The sequence below is a fragment of the Neophocaena asiaeorientalis genome, unplaced genomic scaffold, assembly GCF_003031525.2.
Source record: "Neophocaena asiaeorientalis asiaeorientalis breed wild unplaced genomic scaffold, Neophocaena_asiaeorientalis_V1.1 scaffold124, whole genome shotgun sequence".
Classification (NCBI taxonomy): domain Eukaryota; kingdom Metazoa; phylum Chordata; class Mammalia; order Artiodactyla; family Phocoenidae; genus Neophocaena; species Neophocaena asiaeorientalis.
This window is the reverse complement of record NW_020174135.1, coordinates 4,367,856-4,387,742: the sequence shown is the minus strand read 5'-3', so window position 1 is coordinate 4,387,742 and position 19,887 is coordinate 4,367,856. Positions and strand designations below refer to the sequence as shown.

The following is a 19,887-nucleotide window of genomic DNA, read 5'->3' as shown; positions in this document are numbered from 1 at the left end:
CTGAGCAGCAGACCACCTCTGCTCCTTACCCGTCCAGAGACACAGAGCAGCCGGTGCAGGATTTCCCACAGAGCTCATCCAGCCGGGCCCGGTGACCCAGAGCAGCACAGCCCGCGACCAGCCTGACACCTCGCCCGGTTCTGAAAACAAACACGGAAAATACAAAGTATAAGGCGCCTGTCCATTCCCCTCTACAAAACATAAAGGATGCATAAACTCCAAAGACTACTCACTATGAAACTTCATCTACAACAAGGGAGGGAGGGAAGGAGGGAGGGAGGGCAGCAGAGAGGATGGTGAGATGTTCAGTGTCCTGAGTAAACCTGAAAACTGGACTCACTCTGACTGACGTGTTTTATTATAGGCTGTCAGCATATCAAAGAGCTGCTATAAAGTGTACTGAATGGAAATAAAAAGGGAACAGATAAAATGCATCAGCTGTCCAGTTCCAATAACACAACAGAAACCTAATAAAGATAACATCCACAGAGTACAAAAATGTAAATTTGTGAACCAGAGCTGCCACCACAGTCTCCGAGTTTGCCGACCTTTGAGGAATAACGGCTGGTTCCAGCTCTGGCAGTCACATCCACAGGAGGACCAAACACTCATCCTCAAACTCGCTTACCCTTTACATCTCACATTCAATGGAACACGTTTTAATTGGCATTCTTTTTATTTTAGTGGTAAATAATAAACGTAAAATAATAGTGAATCTTATAGTCAATGGCTTTTAAGACTTAATGAGATCTAACATTTTATGCAGTTAGTCCTTTTCAGAACCTCCCCAAATAAATTTTTATTAAAATCAGTCCTCAAGACCTGCAGGACTCAACAGCAGCTGGGCAGGGATCTGAAATGCCCAGAAAGTCACCAAGCTCAGTTTCCCACTTCTAGGCAGCAGTGCACAGAGAGCGCTCCTGGTGGGCACACGACTTCTCCTGGGAAGATCTGGAAGCTTCCTTTTTACCCCCTCCCCAATACACACACCGATAACTGCCCCACCTCCCGGCCAGCACGCTATTTCAGAAGTGACTAAAATCTAGAGTGCGTGTACTCTGTATGCTTAGTTCGCCAGCGCTATGGCTCTGAGGATGTCCTTTGTTCATCAAGGGTTTTACCACTCCCCCACCCCATTTTTCCCACCAAGATGACTTCCTGGATATATTTAGACTATCACTCAAAAAGGATATGGGCAATGATTGGGGGCAAAAGGAGGGGGGCCTAAGAACTTGGAAGTAAGGGCAACAGTCTCTCTGGAAGTGGAAGAATGAAATCCACACGGACAGATCTGAACAGAGGGTGGCCCTCAACCCCAAGCATAACCTGCTCTTAGGAGGCATGGGGAGTGTATCACCCACGGACTCGGAGTAGCCTGGTGCCTGCCACGGAGATGGACACGCCAACATGTACACGTCAGCATGCGCTCAAGTTGCCTGACGATGCCCCAGGTGATTCTGACCAGCCAGAGAATGAGCTTCTCTTCCCTTAACAGATTTTTCTCTTCAGAAACAAGCATAATGGCTGGCACACAGTAAGCCCTCAATAAACATGAGATATCCTCTACACGCTGGCACCTCAACCCAGGAGAGGCTGAATACAGGAAACCATTCCAGATCCTGCTGCTCCCCACGCCTCTCCATCCCAGCTTCAGCAAAAGGCACTCAGGCGCTCTTCATCTTATCTGATTTCCTAGCCAGATGCAGAGCAGTAGGGAAAGGGCAAGGAGAAATGCTCATCTGGAGAGCTTTGCAACGCCCTCTCCCCCTTTGACCAGAGAACTCCACCTGTGCTGTAATTTTATACTTCTGTTGTTTCAGCAAAGATTTCCACAGTAGAAAAGCTTTAAGTCCATTGCCCTGGCTCTAACAGTAATCAGAGGTAAAATACAATTTCCTAATTGTATTAATTTCCTAGGGCTGCCTTAACAAAGTACCTTAAACCAGGTGGCTTATTGTCTCACAGACCTAGGGGCCAAATGCCCAAAATCAAGGTGCTGGGAGGGCCATGCTCCCTCCCAAGACTATGGGACAGAATCCTTCCTTGCCTCTTCCAGCTTCTGATGGTTGCTGACAATCCTTGGTGTTTCTTAGCTCATGGCAGCTAAGCTAACTAACTCCAATCTCTGCTCTCTCCTTACAAAGCCATCTTCCCTCTTTGTGTGTGTGTCTTCCTATAGAACAGCAGTCACATTCAATTTAGGACCCACCCTAATCCAGCATGACCTCATCTTAACTAATTACATCTGCAGAGACCCTATTTCCAAATAAAGTCACATCCTGAGGTTCTGGGTGGACATGAATTTGCGGGGGGAGATGGGGGTGTTAGACCCAAGCGGTCTACGAGGGATTCCAACTCGCCCAAGAACCGCCAAGAGTCGAGAGCCGTTGCAACACGCAAGAGGTTTATTAGGAGCCGATGCACCGGGGTTCCCTGAACCTCACGCAGGAGGCCGATGGGGAACCTGGGGGCACTATTCAACATGATACACAATTTTTTAAAGTATTTTTAAATGATTTAAAAGCATTCCTTATTTTAAGTGGTTAACTAATCCTGCAAACTCTATATGACCTGTGTTACAGATTCAACGAAAATATCTGCAGGAGACAAAGGTTTCTGACACTTAGGCTTTAAACAAAAGGAATTTCTTTTACCCGTCCAGCAAATAATAACAATATCTACCCAGAGTCCCCAGGTGGTGACCCTTAGACCCCTACAAGTGTGAAGGGTCGTGCCGAGAAGTCTAAGAGTCTAGACACACAACACTGATGAAGACAGATGAAGGACTCTCCCTGATACGCTATTTTTTAACTTAAATGAACACTGCTGTGGTTGATCAAATATAAATTTGTCTAGAAGCATTAGTAAACTGATAACAGCTTTTTGCCATTATGTATTTCCTCAATCAAAAGATGCCCAAAAAAATCAAAACTATTACCCTAAACCTTTCCAAGGGAACTGAAGAAAAGTAAATCAATACAATCTATTGATCAGTTTCAATCTAGCAAGTTAGCAAAGACCAAATAAATGATAAGGACAAGGGCAGCTCTGCTGCAGGCAAACAGGCATTCTCCTTCACTGCTGGGACCGCAGATTGGTGCAAACACTATGGACAGCCAAGTCCTTAAAAGGCACGTGTTTTTTTTGTTTTTTTAAACATCTTTATTGGGGTATAATTGCTTTACAATGGTGTGTTAGTTTCTGCTTTATAACAAAGTGAATCAGCTATACATATACATATGTTCCCATATGTCTTCCCTCTTGCCTCTCCCTCCCTCCCACTCTCCTCATCCCACCCCTCCAGGCTGTCACAAAGCACCGAGCTAATATCCCTGAGGCACGTGTTTTTTTAAGCCAAGAATCTCACATCTAGAAATATAACCCAAGGCAAAAAAAACGAGCCCAAAGACTTCACTCAGGAATGTCCATCTCAAAGCTGTCTGCACCTGGAAAAGTACCAGAAACTGTATAGACATCAGTTAAACCCCACGACCTCTGTAAAGTAAGCCACGTTCAGCCAATAAAAAGGGACAGTTTCAATACAAGTGGAAGTGTTTGCACAAAAACAAGTTCGTGACATCTCCCAGATGTCTGCACGGCCAGCTCCCTCACCTCCTGGATACAGGCCGCCATTCAAATGTCACTGTATCCCTGAGATCTTCTAGCCATACTCTCTAAAAACTCTAATCCATATCCCGCGCACGCGCGCGCACGCAAACACACACACACACACACACACACACACAAATGCCCCCCCCAGCACCTACCGCCATCCGACACCACTCATTTTGCTCGTCTACCTTGTTTGCTGTCATTGGGGTGTAAGCACCATGCTGGCAGGTCTTTTGCACGAGTTTTGTTCCCTGCTGATTCCTCGGCACCCACAACATGCCCAGCATGCAGAAGGCATTCGATAAATATCTGCTAAATTAATAACATCAACTGAAAAAGGCTACATCAGTATGTACTACATAATCTTATTTTTGTATTTCTCTCTTGAGGGAAAATGTAAACACATACATACAAAGAAAAGCGATCTTCGAGGAAAGATAACAAGGTATTAACCGGTAATACATCTGATTCACAAGATTATGGAATTACAGGTGGTAGTTTTTAAACGGGGGCTGGAAGATTGAAGGGACAGAACATCATGTACTTTCTAACGTTTCTTAATATACTGAAAATGTAATGAATTGTGGGGGTTTTGTTGCTTTAAAACTGAGAGCCCATATACAAGAAAGTTTGGGAGCACAGTTTCACAGCACCATCCTTTAGGCTGGAGCCGTGGTTTTCAAAGGCCTACACAGCATTCTGAGTACCAGGCCCCCCGAAATCTTGGAGCACAGCCTGCAGAAAGCACAAAACTTCTTTGAAGTCTCTTATTTAATATTAAAAGTTAATGCAAATATTGCATTCTGCTGGATATCTTATCAGTGTTTGTCTTATCATAAAAATGTATTATATGACTCACCAGTTATTTAACATTTTCCCCCAAAGCTGTTACATTAATTTTCCACGTCAGGAAGGCACCCCCTGCCCACTGGCTCCTATCTGTTCGAAAAGTACAGCCTATTTGTTGCTGTTTTGTTTCTCCTTAATTAAAATAGATCTCCTGAGTCCCTCCTTTCCAGAGCAGAAGACTAAGTCTCTAACGAGGCAGCCAACAGTGACTTCTTCAAGGTCCCAAGCTAGAGGTCAAGAGCCCCAGGACCCTCCCCTCCTGACTGTCCTCCAGAGCTCCTTCCACCGCGTTACTATAGTTACTATACATCTTATTAGTATGGATTCTGGTACCATTGAAAGCACATCTCCATTTCTCCATAAAAAAAACTAACTGCACATTTTTAAGGGCCACACAATTAACAATCAGTAAGTTCCATGCCTGTGCTCATGGAGCTTGATCCCTAGCAGGGCCCTGTGGGGCTCCTGGACACAAAGCCTTTCTGTGCCCCCCATTTCTTTGATTATAGGAAATAGCCTTCATCCAGCCTCCTTGACCTTCCCTGAGTTCCAACCGGCAGATTCAAACAGTTGTTAATTAGGGAAGGGAGGGGATACAAGACAAGCGAGAAAAAGTCAAGGAAAACAATAGTTCAGCCTTGGGGCAAGGTCCTGGTGCCCCATCAATGGGTACACACATCTTTGAGCTGTTCTGCAGATGCTAAAACGTCCTCCAGGTGGGAGAAGTTAACCATTAACGAAGGCACGCTGCCCACAAGTACCCACCGAGACACCAGACCAGTTGGAACCAGGTTGATGATGCCGACTCCCACTTACCTCACCACCAACCAATCAGAACAATGTCCACAAGCTGATTACGCCCTCTTTAAACCATTACTATAAAACTTCTCACTACCCTCTGGAAGGGGGTCACAGTTTTCGGAGGCGCTAGCCCCCTGTGTTCCCTCTTCGCCTGGCAAAGAAATAAAGCCACTTTTTTTCTTTCCTCCTAAATTCTGTCTCTGTATTTCTACTCGGCACCGGTGTATAGAAGCCAAGATTTCGGCAACAAGCTCTGTACGTCTACAAAGTTAAGTACACATTTAGCTGATATAATTAGTAAGATGACATTTAGTTTAAAACCGCCTTTTTTCAAGCAACAAACTTTACCTGATTGCTTTGAATTAAGTTTGGTATTTTAAAAACCTACTTTCTGGGCCTGATTTTTAATATCTGACAAATCAAAGAAATTAGACCAAGTAGAAATTAAGCCAACTTGATATGCTTTCTGCTGTATTTCTTACAGTTTAAGGTATTTATTTATACAAATTCACATTTAGGGTTAAACAGGTTGACACATATCACACATTTTGTGTGATTCCTTGTTAAGAACTAATTCTTCTGCACTGAGACATTAAAAATAACCACCTATGCAGACCATAATCAATCTTAGGAGCTGACTTTTCTTTACCAAAAAGAACTTACATCTCACCAAATCACAGGTTGAGATGCAGACTCCCAAGCCAGGCATAATTACAGGCATTCTAATTACATCATTTCAACAAAAAGTTCACTCAACTTTCAAAGTAATAAAAGATTCATCCTATAACAGTCACTTCGCTTCCACTAAAAGCACATTATATATAAAGACTACTTTTAGTAATAGTGGCAAATTAATGTAAAGTTCAAGCTTCCTATTTTAATTCCTGTCTTTCTCTCCTACATAATAGAAATTTTGCAGGCATTGTCACCATTTTGTCACGAGGCTTGTGATATGTCTAGCATTACAGCTATTTTCAAGAACCAACTATTACCATAATACCAAGGGAGAGGGGCCCTGCTTCTGAAACCATTGTAAGTAGGGTTAGCGGATCCCAGGATGGACAGAGGACATAGTCCTGGAGATTCAGGGGAAAAAAATATACCTTAATTAGTTGAGCTGGTAAGTAACAAAATACTTTTCTATGCTTAAACATTGACATCTGGTTTGCTAGAAGGCATATTATGCCTGACTTTTTATATCTATAAATGGAGAATACCTACAAGGAAAAAGATCGTCCTCAAGAATGCAAACGGTCCTTAGCATTATCCCTCCACCTGGTAATCTAACTGGGATGATGTGTGCAGAGTTGGGACCAGCTCAGAAAGAGGAATTTAACAAGGCATCAAGATAGCACGTGGATATTTCTGACAAACTGGATCACTCGCTTTGAGAAGTGAGCCATTATCCTTGGAGTTAAGCTGAAGTTCCTTTTGGAAAGCAGCTGCCAGCTCCCACTACCCGCTCCTTCCCCAGCTCACTCCTCGAAGTTGCCTTCTCTCACTGTGGAAGAGGACCACCCTTCAGGCCCATGGTACCCCAAGAGAAATGGAACCGAGACGAGCCTCCAGACACCAGAACAAAGAACACCCCACGCCCCCGCGCTTGGGCATGAAGACGGCATTAGAGGATTAGAGGTTGAGCACCATGGGGTAACTGTCTAGAAGGCATCCCTCCAGGGTTTGCTTAGAAACTCAGACCAGGCCTTGACGTCGGAGGTGCAGCTCCCAGACCAACCTGCCTAACAGAGTTACCTGGTTAGGGGTTGAGTCCTCCGTTCGTGAACTGGGAGCGGGAGAGAAAACCGATAATGTTTGATAAGCAGAATCTACTTCTCTAAGTTATAAAGTCATAAAAAAGACAAAAGGTGACTCCCGGTCCCAGAATTAGGAAGCAACTTCGGGAACGCGTTCTGGAGGGGACCCTGCCAGCGAGCCGCGGGTGGAGCGCGGAGTTGCGCACCAGTCCCCGCAGGTGAGCGCGTTCACGCGGCGGTTCACCGCGAGGGCTGCTCAGGGTTGCGGGGCTCGCACGCCGCCGTTCCCCGCAGGGCCCACTAACTGAACGAACTGAGGAAATACTCCCGGGAAGCTCCTCTACTTGTATCATGACTTGGGGTAACCCCACGCTTCCAAGTTCTAGAGACTTCCTCCCGCCGTCCTTCCAGACCTTTCCCGGGCTAAAAGGAGCGGCGAGCGACTCGCCACGGCGGAACCAACTTAAGTAAAGGGAAAGGGAGGCGGGGGAGTGAGGGGCTTTCCTCGCAGGGGCTCCCTGGGCGCGCGCCCCCCGAGAGTCACCTGAACCCCGAGCCCCCGGCTGCCTTCCCCGCTCTCCCGCGAGCCGAGCCGTCGCCGCCAAGTGGCGGGGGCCGCGCCATGAGGCCGCGCCAGGGCGGTTGCAGTTGCCGGCCGCGTCCGGTCGCCATGGAGACCCAGCGCATATGCTGCTCGGCGCGCTCCTCCTTCCGGCCGTCGCACCGCCCCGGGCCACGCCCACCCTACGCCAGCGCGCGCCCCATGCGCGTGCGCAGAAGCGGGGCAGGGCCGAGGATAATACCGCTTTTCCACGGGCTCCAGGGGCGGTTCTAGAAACTTCCGGGGCCCGGCTTCTGCGCACGTCCGACGTGCTGAGGCCGGGGACACCTCGCGGCCGCGTGGGGCTTTGTGGTGGCTTTGTCCCTTCCCACCTCCTGGCTCTGGGGTAGTTTGCGCGGTTTCCTGTCTGGTTTCCTTAGGAAGAACAAACGCAAAGGCTACATCATCTGCCCATAAGGAACATGATAGCGACAATCAGAACGAGAATTTCTGTTTATAGGGGATTCTTTAGGGGTCGCAGGAACAAGCAGTTTATAATTGCTAACTTGACTTTTGCAAGTTCTATTTGAATTAGCGCCAGGGGCACAAGCCCCGCCCACCACCAACACGGCCCCGCCTTCTTGTCGCGCCAGGTACTGCGGCGCGTGCGCACGGGCCCGCGCAGGGGAGTCTGGGAGGCGGCGAGAGGTCAGCGCGCGCTCTGGCCGCCTTGCACTGTGGGAGATGTAGTCCTTGTGCCTTCCCCGCTGCGGCAACTCTGGGAGAAGTGACGCCCTCAAACTACTATTCCCAGGACTCCTAGGGGTTTCCCCGGTTGCTTTGCAACGGCCTGACGGGGATGGGGTGAATGTCAGCATAGAAAGTAATCGAATCACTTTAATTCCAGTAAAAAGAGGGCCGAAGAGAAGGGAAGGAGGACATCAACTCTTTTCGGGAGACTTTATCTTGATTTACGTTGCTGGAGCCAGAATTATTGGTGTGAACGCAAGGACTGGAGTCCGCGTCCGGCTGGGTGTGTGGTGGGTAGTGAAGGTTTGCTCGTCACAGCTGGCATCTTCCCTAAGCGGAGCGGCTTTCCGGGAACATGATTTGTACTTTCCTACGAGCTGTACGGTGTACGGAGAAGCTGCACAGGTCCTCGGGGGAGCGGTTGTTTTTGGCACACTTTGTACTTAACAAAGCGTGCTTGAAGACTGAGCCCAATTGGAGATGGGAGCCGCGAGAGCAGAAGAGAACGGTGCGACCTAGGTGTCTTTTGGGAGTCACCCAGAAAACCATCTGGACGCAAGGACAGAGCCCGCAGAGAGCGAAGGAGGACGGCGGCAAACAAGTGTCTGTGCACAGAAGTCAGAGCGGGGAAACCGCCATCTCAACGTCACAGAAAGGTAAAAGGGAAGTCCCTGTAACGGTCAGTCTTTCAGCAAACGTGATGAGAGCTGCCAGTGCCCTTTTACACAAGTTCAGTGCTAAGAATAAACAGTTCACACAAATTAGAAGGTAGAACCGTTAAACACAGTTTAGAACCAGAGAATACAGGCCCACAATTTTCTTCACAGATCTGAACTCAGATTTGAAAGTTGGTTTTGATATAACTTTGCTGAATTATGTCTATAAAATTTTTCTCAACTTTTCTTAGTTTGGTGACAGCTATATAAAACTTAACCATTGTTTAGAACTTTATAAACAAGTAGGTTTCCCAGATGTTAGTTCATCTCATTTGAGCCTCAAATTTACTGTTTCAGACAGACATTAGTACTCATTAGTATGTATAAGGCATATTTCCCCAATTTCACACAACTAAAAATTGAATGCAGATTTTCCCAGTCTCAGTTTTCTGATATCCAGGACAACCACTCCTGTATCTTTAGTCTTTCAGAATAGCACTGCCTCTGGCATTCCCCCTTAGGTGTGATACTGCTTTTGATTTACTATTTTGGTAAGAGGCAGTTTCACAGGCTTTCATTGGACTTTACCCATTATGGTAGCTTTTAATCTGCCTCAAGGGAACTAAAGTAGGGACTGTTGTTGCCAATTACTGAGAATGTCTATTCCAGTTATACGTTGGGAATCAGGGAAACGACTGCCAGGTAAGTCCATGGCCCAGCTGTGAACCTTTTACAAGCCAGGCTCTTTATTATACAGCCACCATACGTACATAACAGAGGGACCATAATGACTCCTTGGGGTATTGATGTCAGCTCAGACTCTGTCCAGCAGACCTTGAAGTGTTTGGGTGTCCCCCTTTTCCAGCATACAGTCACCAAGTGAATGGCCGTAGGGCTCAGGTGAAGGACCAGGGGAATCACATATACTTGCTCAGTATAGAGGCTGGCCTTCCTTCGGTAAATGGATTCCAGGTCTGAAGACTGATTCACATCCAGAAATTGAGCCGTTCATTATCATGGTTGCTCCCACCTGGCTTCAATGCCACGGCCGTCCCCATGGCATCAGGGCGCTTTGTTCTGTAACGCTGTGAAGTGTTTTCCAGGCCCTCCTACAGGACAGTCGGCTGGTGGATTTTGCCCTCGGTGTATTATACCCCCTGGAGCGTGCCCAGAGTTTGCCATGGCAGTTCTGTCATTTTTACTTCACTTAATGTGGATCACGCTCTCTCCGTCTTTCCAAGAGCGAACGTAGCCACGCACCAGCTCCCAGGCTGCTTGTCAGACTTGAGTTTTTGCTCAGAGGAGAGTACTGCCCCTGTTGATCACCTCTCACTTGTCCAGTTCTGTATTCTGTGACCCTTCACGCTGCCGTTAGGATACAGCCGGCTCTGCTGGTGGGGCTTCCAGCCCCTTTGGGGATGGCCCGTTTCCTCTTTCCTCCCAGTTATGTTGTAACCTGGCCAGAGCTCATGTCTCGCTAGATGGAAGCCCCCGCCAGGTCTTCAAGGAGAAAGAAGAGCTAGCCTTCAACTGGGAGGCATGAGCTGCTGCTTCACGCCGGAGGCTTCAGGAGAACCTGTGGACTCAAGATTCTGGAGTGCGTCAGCCTTGATACCCCCTTGCCAAGCTGCAGGCTCCCTCTCTTCCCAAGTCACAGACCTTGGCCTTGGCGCAAGAGACCTGGTGGAGTGAGAGTCCAGCCTCTCTGCTACTCTTTTGCCCTGGGCCTGGTCCTCAGCTTTTTCTGCCCTCTGGGTGCAACAAAGCAGTCTCCTGTTTTGCTGTGGAGGAGGCGTCTGACTTTCACACTTGACCTTCATTGGTGATCAGTTACCTCGTCCTCTCACTACCTTTCTCCAGTGCATTGGCAGCCTGCTACCACAGCCATCCAGTCCGAGTCCTTATAATTGCTTATTCCCCCTAAATTCCCAAAACGCGACACCCATCAGTGCACTCCCTCCCACCGGTGTTCCAGGCCACCAGTGGTGAGAGCCGCGGCAGTTGTGTGACCACTCCCTGCCGGGCCTGAGCTCCTCCTGCCACCAGGGACGAGTTCTCGAGGCCAGCCAGTGGCCAGTGATCCAGCTCTAAAATCCCAGTTTGGAGCTGCTTCCTAGGACCACTCCTGTAGCCCCGTCGTAGGGCGAGTTCCAGGGAAGCAGACTCAGTGGGGTCTGTGGGCAGGAGGTTTGGGGGCCTCCCGTGGGGAGGCTGGGCTGGGCAGAGGGAGAAGCTGAAGCACGGGGCGTTTGCGATAGGGCCTCCTCCGGTCCTGCAGGAGCTCAGGGGCTGGGCTGGCCCTTGCAGTCCTCTCATCTCAAGGTGTGGGGCTTGGGCACCAGCCAGGCACTGGGTGTGGGGAGGGCCAGGGCCTTGGATGCAGGGATTCCGCCAACCAGCAGCCATGTCAGCTCCCCGCACCGGGGGTAACGGGAGCCTCGGTCCTGCGGGGAGCACGTGGGTGGTCACCACAACACCCCTCATTGCAGAGACAGATGGCAGGAGGGGTTTTGTGTGAAAGTATACGGTCTGAGAGGGTCAAGAAGAGGAAGGGAGACGATGAGCAGCTTCTGCTGAAGAGTAACATGGTGCTTAAACAAACTTCGAGAACGCGTGGGCTGAGTGACACTCGGTGCGGGCTTTGCACGTAGTACATACAGTCGATGTTTGTGGTTGAATAAACGGGGAAGAGCCTTCCCGAGAGCCTAAGCGAAGCAGCGGTGAGTGTGCCGGGCGGGAATCGGGAGCAAAGGTGTTGGGGCAAAGGCCTGATCTGGGTCACGGGGAACGTCGCGGCTCCTGACCAGCGCGGGGTGCCGTGTTCTCAGCGTGCCGCCGGGCTCACAGCGGGCAGCTACTGCGCATTAAGTGTGTTTTGTGAGCTCGGTAGAGAATAGAATGAGATGGGTTATTTTTAAAAAAAAAAGGAAGTGCAGTATCTGTGCAGGTTCTTCATTTTATAAAGCAGTTCGATTCACAAATCTGCCTTGCCAAGCAAAGTTCTGTTCTAAATTCAGTTCTGTTTCACAGCCAGCAGGGTGGCAGGCTGGGAAGGTCACTGACTGTTGAGGGTCGAGGCCCGTTTTGACTGCAGCTGACAAAGCCAACACGTCTCTTACTGTGTGAACAGCAGGCCGTATCCAGTGGTGCCTAATCGAGGACCGTTGTTTCCACTCAGAGGGACTGGATCACTTGTTCAAAGGGTTTCCTCATCTTAGACAATAAGGAGGCATTAAAATCATAATGCTACCTAAAGTAGAGAATCGATTCCTAAGCCCTGCGCCCAGAATCCTGCTGCGGTTCTTCCAGAAAGTGTCTTCAGGCGGTCCTGATTCACAGAGAGATTTGACAACAGCTGCTCCAGAACATGTACCGACCCCCTCTTTAGGTCCTGAGCCCACGTCTCACCTGCTAGAGATCCTGAAGCCAGAAGCATCCCTGCCCACATCCGGCACACGTGTAACCAGTGGTGTTTTCTCTTTACAGTGAAAGAAGCTGGAAGAGATTTTACCTATTTAATAGTGGTGCTTATTGGAATCACCATTACAGGTTGAAAACACAGCAAGTATAAAACCCCTGAATATCTTTTTCATTTTCCATTTGTCTCGCTCTCGCTTTGCTTGAGCTTTTTCTTTGATTTTCAGGTGGCTTGTTTTACACGATCTTCAGAGAACTCTTTTCTTCATCCAGTCCTAATAAGATATATGGGAAAGCCCTAGAAAAATGCAGATTACATCCCGAGGTTAGTCCTCAAGATTGCGTTACACAGACTCTGATCAGGGAGAGGGATGTGGTGGTGGGACGGGCAGGCAGAGGTCACGTGCTAGTTCTGAGACGGGTGGATTTATATAATAATAAAACCGTAGTGGTTGGATTGTGATTATGTTATTAGCTCTTTGTTCTGTACTTGAAATGCTTTGATTACGAGTAGCACCCAAAGGTCCATGCGGCGGTGTTTCCATCCTAAGGGTACAAGAGAGTCGTTTTACTAGTTGTCATCAATAATAAATGTTTAGAATATACCAGAGTATTAAACTCACTAGTCTTTTTAAAACCCTGATTCATAATCTTGTGATCATAATAGTACTTGTTGATGCTTATTGAGAGCATATCGTGCACCAAGCACTCTGCTCAGTGTTTGAGCACATCGTCTTTATTGAGTCTCACAAGAACCACTTGTGTTGGGTGCTACTATTATCCTGTTTGCAGAAGGAAACTGATATTTAAAGAGATTAAGTAACTCAACTAAGATGACTGAACCGGTAAAAGGGAGAGCCAGAACCTCAATCCCAGTTTGGGTGATTCCACACTTAGGCTTTTAAGCACAGCCTGCCTGAACCACGCCCTGGAGGATGCAGATGTGGAAAAGCCGCCTCGATTCTTTTAAGGATCCTGTCCAGAGGAAGCTTTTCATAAGGCTTTCCAGTCACAGATAGAAAGCCCGTGTAGACCGTGCAGTGCCAGATTTTACTCCTGGGGGGAAAACTTTGGCACTGAAACATCTTACTCATTGACATCTTAATTCTTGTACTTTGAAAGAAAATGGCAGGTGGCATCATAAATATCAGGGCTGTTTCTCACACAGACCAAGGAGTAAATGTCAGAGAAACAGACGTGAGGTCCCTGGGGAGGGGAAGCTTTTGAACCCGCAGATCCTCTCAGCGTCCATGCCCTGCCCTGGGTTTCCCTGGGGCACCACCTCCAAATGCTCCATGAGTGTCTCTAATCTTGTCAGGGCGGAAACGGCAGGAGCTAATGGCCTCTGGCATCTTTCTTTTTACTGGACTCAGGGCAGTCTGAGAACTGTGGAGGAGAAGGCAGAGGGGGAGGTGTCCCTCTGAGTAAGTTGAAACTCAGCAGGGAGTAAAGGAGGTTCCCATTAGAGTTACTGGGAGTCCTAATTACCCCTGACAAGAAACCCTTTACAGGGTCCAGAAATAAACAGGAGCAGTAGCGTAATTACATGTTAGGGCGCATCTCTAAGAAGAGAGGAAGAGTTGCTGTGTTATTCACAAACTCGGTCTTTCATAGATCTTCAGCATTTTGAACAAAACAGAACTTCACAGAATAAACACAAAGAGCGAGGTATTATTAAGGTCATAACTTAATTTGCCGCCTAAAAGAGCTCTATGAAGAATAATTAAACTTCAACGGTTCGATTTTGTTAGGATTTATTAGGGGCCTATTGTTTGCCAGGCACTTTGCTTGGTTGAGAAATAGAAAATACTTATGTTTTGATACAGACATGTTTAATCTATTAAATTATTTGAACAACCGTTTCAGCTACACAGTTCTTAAATATGTCTCATCTTACATATTAGTCTCTATATGTGCCTCTATATGTGCCTGAAAATTTTGATACTGAAGATGCCCAACAGACCAAATAAGAAAAATTTCCAGATTTGAAGTGATAGTTTGATATCACATTTCTGTTTTTTTGAAAAGGTTCCGAAGTATTTGCATTTTAAATTCAGTAAAAATTACATTTACACTTCATTGTGAGTTCTCCCATTGGGAATAATGGATTCCTACCTCTAGATCTGGTTTGTTTTAAATAAATCATTACTTGTTTTTATTTGTGTATTTAATAACTAAAAAATTATTTTGATCTCATAGCTTTTAGTATTAGACCCCATTGGGTAAATTTCACTAAAAATGTTCAGACATTTAAATATTTGAACACTTTGTTACATCGTGTTTCTTTTTGTAAAAGGGGAGTGGAAACAGCTCCACTTCAGCCTAACTGTTCTGAAACTACAAGTAACACCATAAAGTTACCTATTTCATTCTCTGTGCATGAAAAGTTTGAGTGTTAATTATGGGATGATTTTTGCATAATAACTCTTTTCCCAGTTTTCTTATCATTGGAGATATCATTTTGAAAGAGTCCCAGGCTTTTTTTTTTTTCTAAAATAAACCACTCAGTTTGTCAGAAAATATTTCCCTAGGAAGCTTAAAAAAAGTAGCCCTGACTGAGGAAGCATCACCTTACTTTGCAGGTCCTAAGTGTCTTCGGTGAGCCCCTTAAAGGCTATGGGGAGATGACGAGACGTGGCAGAAGGCAGCACGTCAGGTACTGCAGGCGGCTTGGATTTGAGAGCTTGGGGTGATGTTTAAGTGGGAGGAATTCAGGCTTGTGTGTTTTCATTGTCTTGACAGTTTTATAGAGTACGTAAAAGATGGGCTGAAACACATGCGTGTGAAATTCTACATCCAGGGCTCCGAGCCCGGGAAGCAAGGAACTGTGCATCTTGAAGTGAAAGAGGTGAGATCGTGTGGTGATGGGGTTTCTTGAACGCAGACTCAACGTAAAGCGCCAAAGAGCAGGGCAACACCTTGATACTCATTATTTTTTTCCAGAACCCAGAAAGTGGCGAATATGAATTTCAATATATATTTGTAGAACTTGAACCATATTCTAGAAGAACTATTGTCATTGAAGATAATCGATCTTAAGACAATTAAAAGAACAAGCAACCACGTGTTTCCTTACGGATGTGGAAAAATGCACATGAAGGCTCTGATCTTCACAGCCCTCTTCCAGAGTCTATTTCGAATAAAACAGGAAGGAGTGTAGCTCATAAAAGTGAAGGCAACTGGGTAGTTGTTGCATTTAGACAAACTGAATTAGAGGTTTTCTTGTACAGTGAAAAATCATGAAATAGAGCACACCTTACATTCAATCATTGAATTGCTGATCATGAGCGGTGTTTCTGCTGTACTTAACATCATCTTTTATGATAAGAAATTTTTGTTATTAAAAATTTTACACCACGTAAATAAGAAAATAGCAGTATTTAATGCTTTTTCATGTTGTATAACTGTAAAAAGTCTGAAATAAAATTGAAACTAACAGAAAGATGTCAGAAGCAGCTTCCTTCCACATATTTTGGAATCTGACTTGAGAAACACTTGAAAATATTTGAGAAATATAGGGAACCAAGTGATACACTCTCCAAAATTATCATAGATAGGTGTACGCGTTGCATGTTTTTTATTTGTTGTTTTTTTGTTTTTTCTTTTTGCGGCACGCGGGCCTCTCACTGTCGGGGCCTCTCCCGTTGCGGAGCACAGGCTCCGGACGCGCAGGCTCAGCGGCCATGGCTCACGGGCCCAGCCGCTCCGCGGCATGTGGGATCTTCCCGGACCGGGGCACGAACCCGCGTCCCCTGCATCGGCAGGCGGACTCTCAACCACTGCGCCACCAGGGAAGCCCAACGTTGCGTGGTTTTTAGCAATCTAGTTTGTCTCATGTTTCCCCCTCTGTGAGTTGGGGTACTTGTGCATGCTCTAAAGTTGGGTGGACCTGGGCTCTCACCAGGTGTGTGGGCCTCTGCAGGTACCTTAGCGTTATCAGACCTCACTCTTGTACCCGGAGCCAAGTACAGGATACATAAGAGCAGAAACCTGGCAAGTTTGGGTGGAAGAATGATTTTTAAAATACTGTGGTATGCAATCTCAGTTATGGTCTTAATCGTTGTGTCCCTGCAAAATTCATATGTTGAAATTCTAAGCCCCAAGGGGCGGGGGGGGTGCTTTGGGAGGTGATTAGGTCATGAGGGTGGAGCCCTCGTGAATGGGATTGGTGTCCTATAAAAGGGACCCCACATTTTCTAATAAAACATTTTTTGTTACGACAAAAAAAAAGGGACCCCACAGAGCTCCTTCACCCAAGTGAGGACACAGTAGGACATCTGCAGCCTGGAAGAGGGCCTGAGTGTGTCCTTAGCCTAGTCTCAGCCTTAGAGTTTATCTACCTTATTACCCTAAATCCTCAAGCCTCCCCAGACTTTATGCATTAGTATACAGATAGGTCAAAACCCTGTTTTCTGCTCTTCTCCACTATAATAACATTGTGTTCTTTCAGTAGCCTAACTTGTATCTAATTTTACCATTTCGGCTACACCTTTTTCTCCTTCCTGCATACATTAGTTTTAATCCGTCCCCTACTCCCTGTTCCCACCACCCCTGTGTGCTGGGTGCTCCCAGAGGCCTTCGGCCAGGAAGTTAGAATCGGCTTCCACACCAGTCTCTGCCCCTTGTCTCTCCCCAACTAATCTCCCTCCTCATGGCACAAGAGCCGCTTTCTAAACTCTGGTCTGATTGCGCCCTGTGCCCACTCACATCCTTCAGTGATTCCCAGATGCCCTGAAAACGGTAAATCCCGTCAGGTCCCAGTACTCTGCCTCAGTCCCGTCCCCCTGATCCCCCCTCCCCCAAGCCTAGTCCAGCCACCCTGGACCAGCTCAGACTCCACGGGGCCACTCCTTCAGACCCTTAAGTTCCAAAGTTTCACTGGTAGACTGTTTTAAGAAGGTTATGTGTGTTTTGCTACTAAACATTCTCAGGCACTTGGAATTTTCTTAATGCTTAATCAGGCCAGTCTTTGGCAGGGTAGGATTTTTCCTCCCCTCAGTGGCAGTTTCAAAAGCCTTCTACTGCATTCCATAAAATTCCTTGGGGTCACAAGGCATTACTTTTGCCCCATAATTATTGACAGTGCATTTACAGCACACAAAGAAGTAGACTGCCAAATCTCCTGCAGTCCCGGCCGTATGTCTGCAAAGCCAGAAACACCTCTTTTTTTTTGCGGTACGCAGGCCTCTCACTGCTGTGGCCTCTCCCGTTGCGGAGCACAGGCTTTGGACGCGCAGGCTCAGTGGCCATGGCTCATGGGCCAGCCGCTCTGCGGCACATGGGGTCCTCCTGGAACCGGGGCACGAACCTGTGTCCCCTGCATCGGCAGGCGGACTCTCAACCACTGCGCCACCAGGGGATCCCACCAGAAGCACCTCTTGCCAGACATTCTCTCCTTAGGTCCTCACAGGTATAGGGGGCTGACTAGGGGCTCTAGTTTTACTGATGGGGAACATGGGGCTTTATTATTCGTTGGGAACCAGAAACAGGACTTCTCACTCATCCATTCAACCTTTTAGAGTCTTTTAACACCTGCTGGGTCCACCTGATGCAGAACAAGAGCGAGGGGTCGCTACCCACTAGGGGATTGGGACCAATCTCTTCTGATTCCCACTTTGTTTCACCTTCCTTTGCGCCTCCCAGACCCTCATAGTATCTCAGAAAGGACATATACACTATATGCCAACCAATGCAGGAGACAGTGACAATAGAGGGAGCACCGCTAGGGAAATGGTCCAAGCGAAGGTCATGGGGCTGGTGAATACTGGACTCATCATAAGAGAAAAGTCAGGACGAGACCTCCAGGAACAGGAAGCCTGGGGCCAAATCACGCTCCACCCACTGAACCGCATAATCCGGGATGAACTCATCCCCTCAAGATCCTCAACTTATTCACATCCTGGGCCTTATAGGGTGATGTTCACAATGTGGACCTATCTTCCGGGGCCCAGCATTCGGGAGCAAGTAAGAGCATCTGCTACAGCAGCAAGGGGCTCGAGCTCATCCGCTCTGTGTGGTCTCGGAGCCTGGGGTGCGAACGGAGTGGTTTGACTCACGTCCTAAGCGTTTAACCTGACGCTGCCTTTCCCATTTCTTTACCTCTTTGCAATTCAGTCTCCTCGTCTCTCAAATGAGGACAGTAACAGCACCTCGTAAGGTGTTTATAAGGATCCCATGTGCTGGTGCAGAAGGCACTTCCTCAGCAGCTGGCAGCTGGTTAGACTGCAGCTGTTGGATCTCGTCTTCCCTTTAGGTTTAGATGGTAGACAGAGGAGGTACCATTTTCATTTTTGTACCGTCAGTTCTTAGAGTATTTGGACGATAGTAGGTTTTCAAAAGTTCTATTAAAACTAAGCCTTAGAAGCATCTATAGATACTTCTAAAACAGGCAACACAATTCTCAGAAGGTGACTTTAAAAGCTGCTGAAGTCCTAGTATGCCAGCTCTAAGAAACAGAAGACTGCAAAAATTATGGCTGCAGTCTTGTCACAGTCCAAAGCATTCCTGCACCAGTAAAACAAAATAACAACCAAAATAACATAAATCTAATGCCTTTAAAAGATTGAAATTCCTCTAGGAGCAGGGTTGGAAAAAGGAAAACATACATTCCTCTTCAGAACACACACACACACACACACACACACACCCCAGCAAAAGATGGTTCATGGAACAACCGACTTGTAAAACCACTTACTTCATAATATGATAAAACAAAAATGCAAAGAAAAGAAAGTAATATTTTGATCAAATAGTTAGTAGAACCACAGTAAATGCTTTGATTCATGTCTATTGATTTGACCCTAAAGTGTTTTGTGCACTTTTAGAAAAGAATGTTTTTGTGGTAAAACATTTCTTTGCAGTGAAAATTGTGTAACTATTTACTCAAAAACTCCAACATAAGCAGCTCAAAATAACCATTGGCATTAACCAGACTCGTTGGCTATTCTGCAATTATCCACGGACTGTGCCAGGTGGCATCCCAGGGCCACCCCTCTTCTCACCACAAGGCATGTGATGCTGTCAGCAGTCAGTGATTTACACAGAGCTTGTAAGGAAGGTGCCCCCCATCTCCCCTGACACCCAGACAACTTGCAGAGGTCCTCTGTCCCTCTTCCACCAACATTCCATCTCCAAATCCCCCACCCAACCTAGAAAAAATTAGTGCTTCTGGTTTACAACCATCATACTAAGATCTCTGGTAAATTATAAAATGCCTCTCCTTCTCCTCTTTCTGTCCTCTCCCCTTCTTCATGGAATTAATGGCAAACTTTTGTTAAAAACAGTTAACAGGGGACTTCCCTGGTGGCGCAGGGGTTAAGAATACACCTGCCAATGCAGGGGACATGAGTTCGAGCCCTGGTCTGGGAAGATCCCACATGCCGTGGAGCAACTAAGCCCGTGCGCCACAACTACTGAAGCCCACGCGCCTAGAGCCCGTTCTCCGCAACAAGAGAAGCCACCGCAATGAGAAGCCCGCGCACCACAACGAAGAGTAGCCTCCGCTCAC

The 19,887-nt window shown here is 47.0% G+C and overlaps 2 protein-coding genes across 3 annotated transcripts in view; one reads left to right on the top strand and one right to left on the bottom strand.

The window, feature by feature from the left end:
- FBXO15 (F-box protein 15) overlaps positions 1-7,703 on the bottom strand; it is a 40,567-nt gene extending 32,864 nt beyond the window's left edge. The window contains exons 1-2 of one of the 2 annotated variants that reach the window (XM_024754893.1): positions 7,561-7,703; positions 30-140 (exon numbers count right to left, since the gene is read on the bottom strand). In XM_024754893.1, coding sequence (XP_024610661.1) covers positions 30-140; positions 7,561-7,703 — 254 coding nt within the window. The remainder of the gene's footprint in view (positions 1-29; positions 141-7,560) is intronic. The other variant, XM_024754894.1, reaches the window with a different exon arrangement.
- Positions 7,704-8,387: 684 nt separating this feature from the next.
- Positions 8,388-15,816, top strand: TIMM21 (translocase of inner mitochondrial membrane 21). The gene is made up of 6 exons (XM_024754919.1): positions 8,388-8,963; positions 12,450-12,512; positions 12,608-12,705; positions 14,963-15,036; positions 15,123-15,228; positions 15,324-15,816. The coding sequence occupies exons 1-6, from the start codon at positions 8,663-8,665 to the stop codon at positions 15,417-15,419; spliced, it is 738 nt and encodes a 245-aa protein (XP_024610687.1). The 5' UTR covers positions 8,388-8,662; the 3' UTR covers positions 15,420-15,816.
- Positions 15,817-19,887: the final 4,071 nt, after the last annotated feature.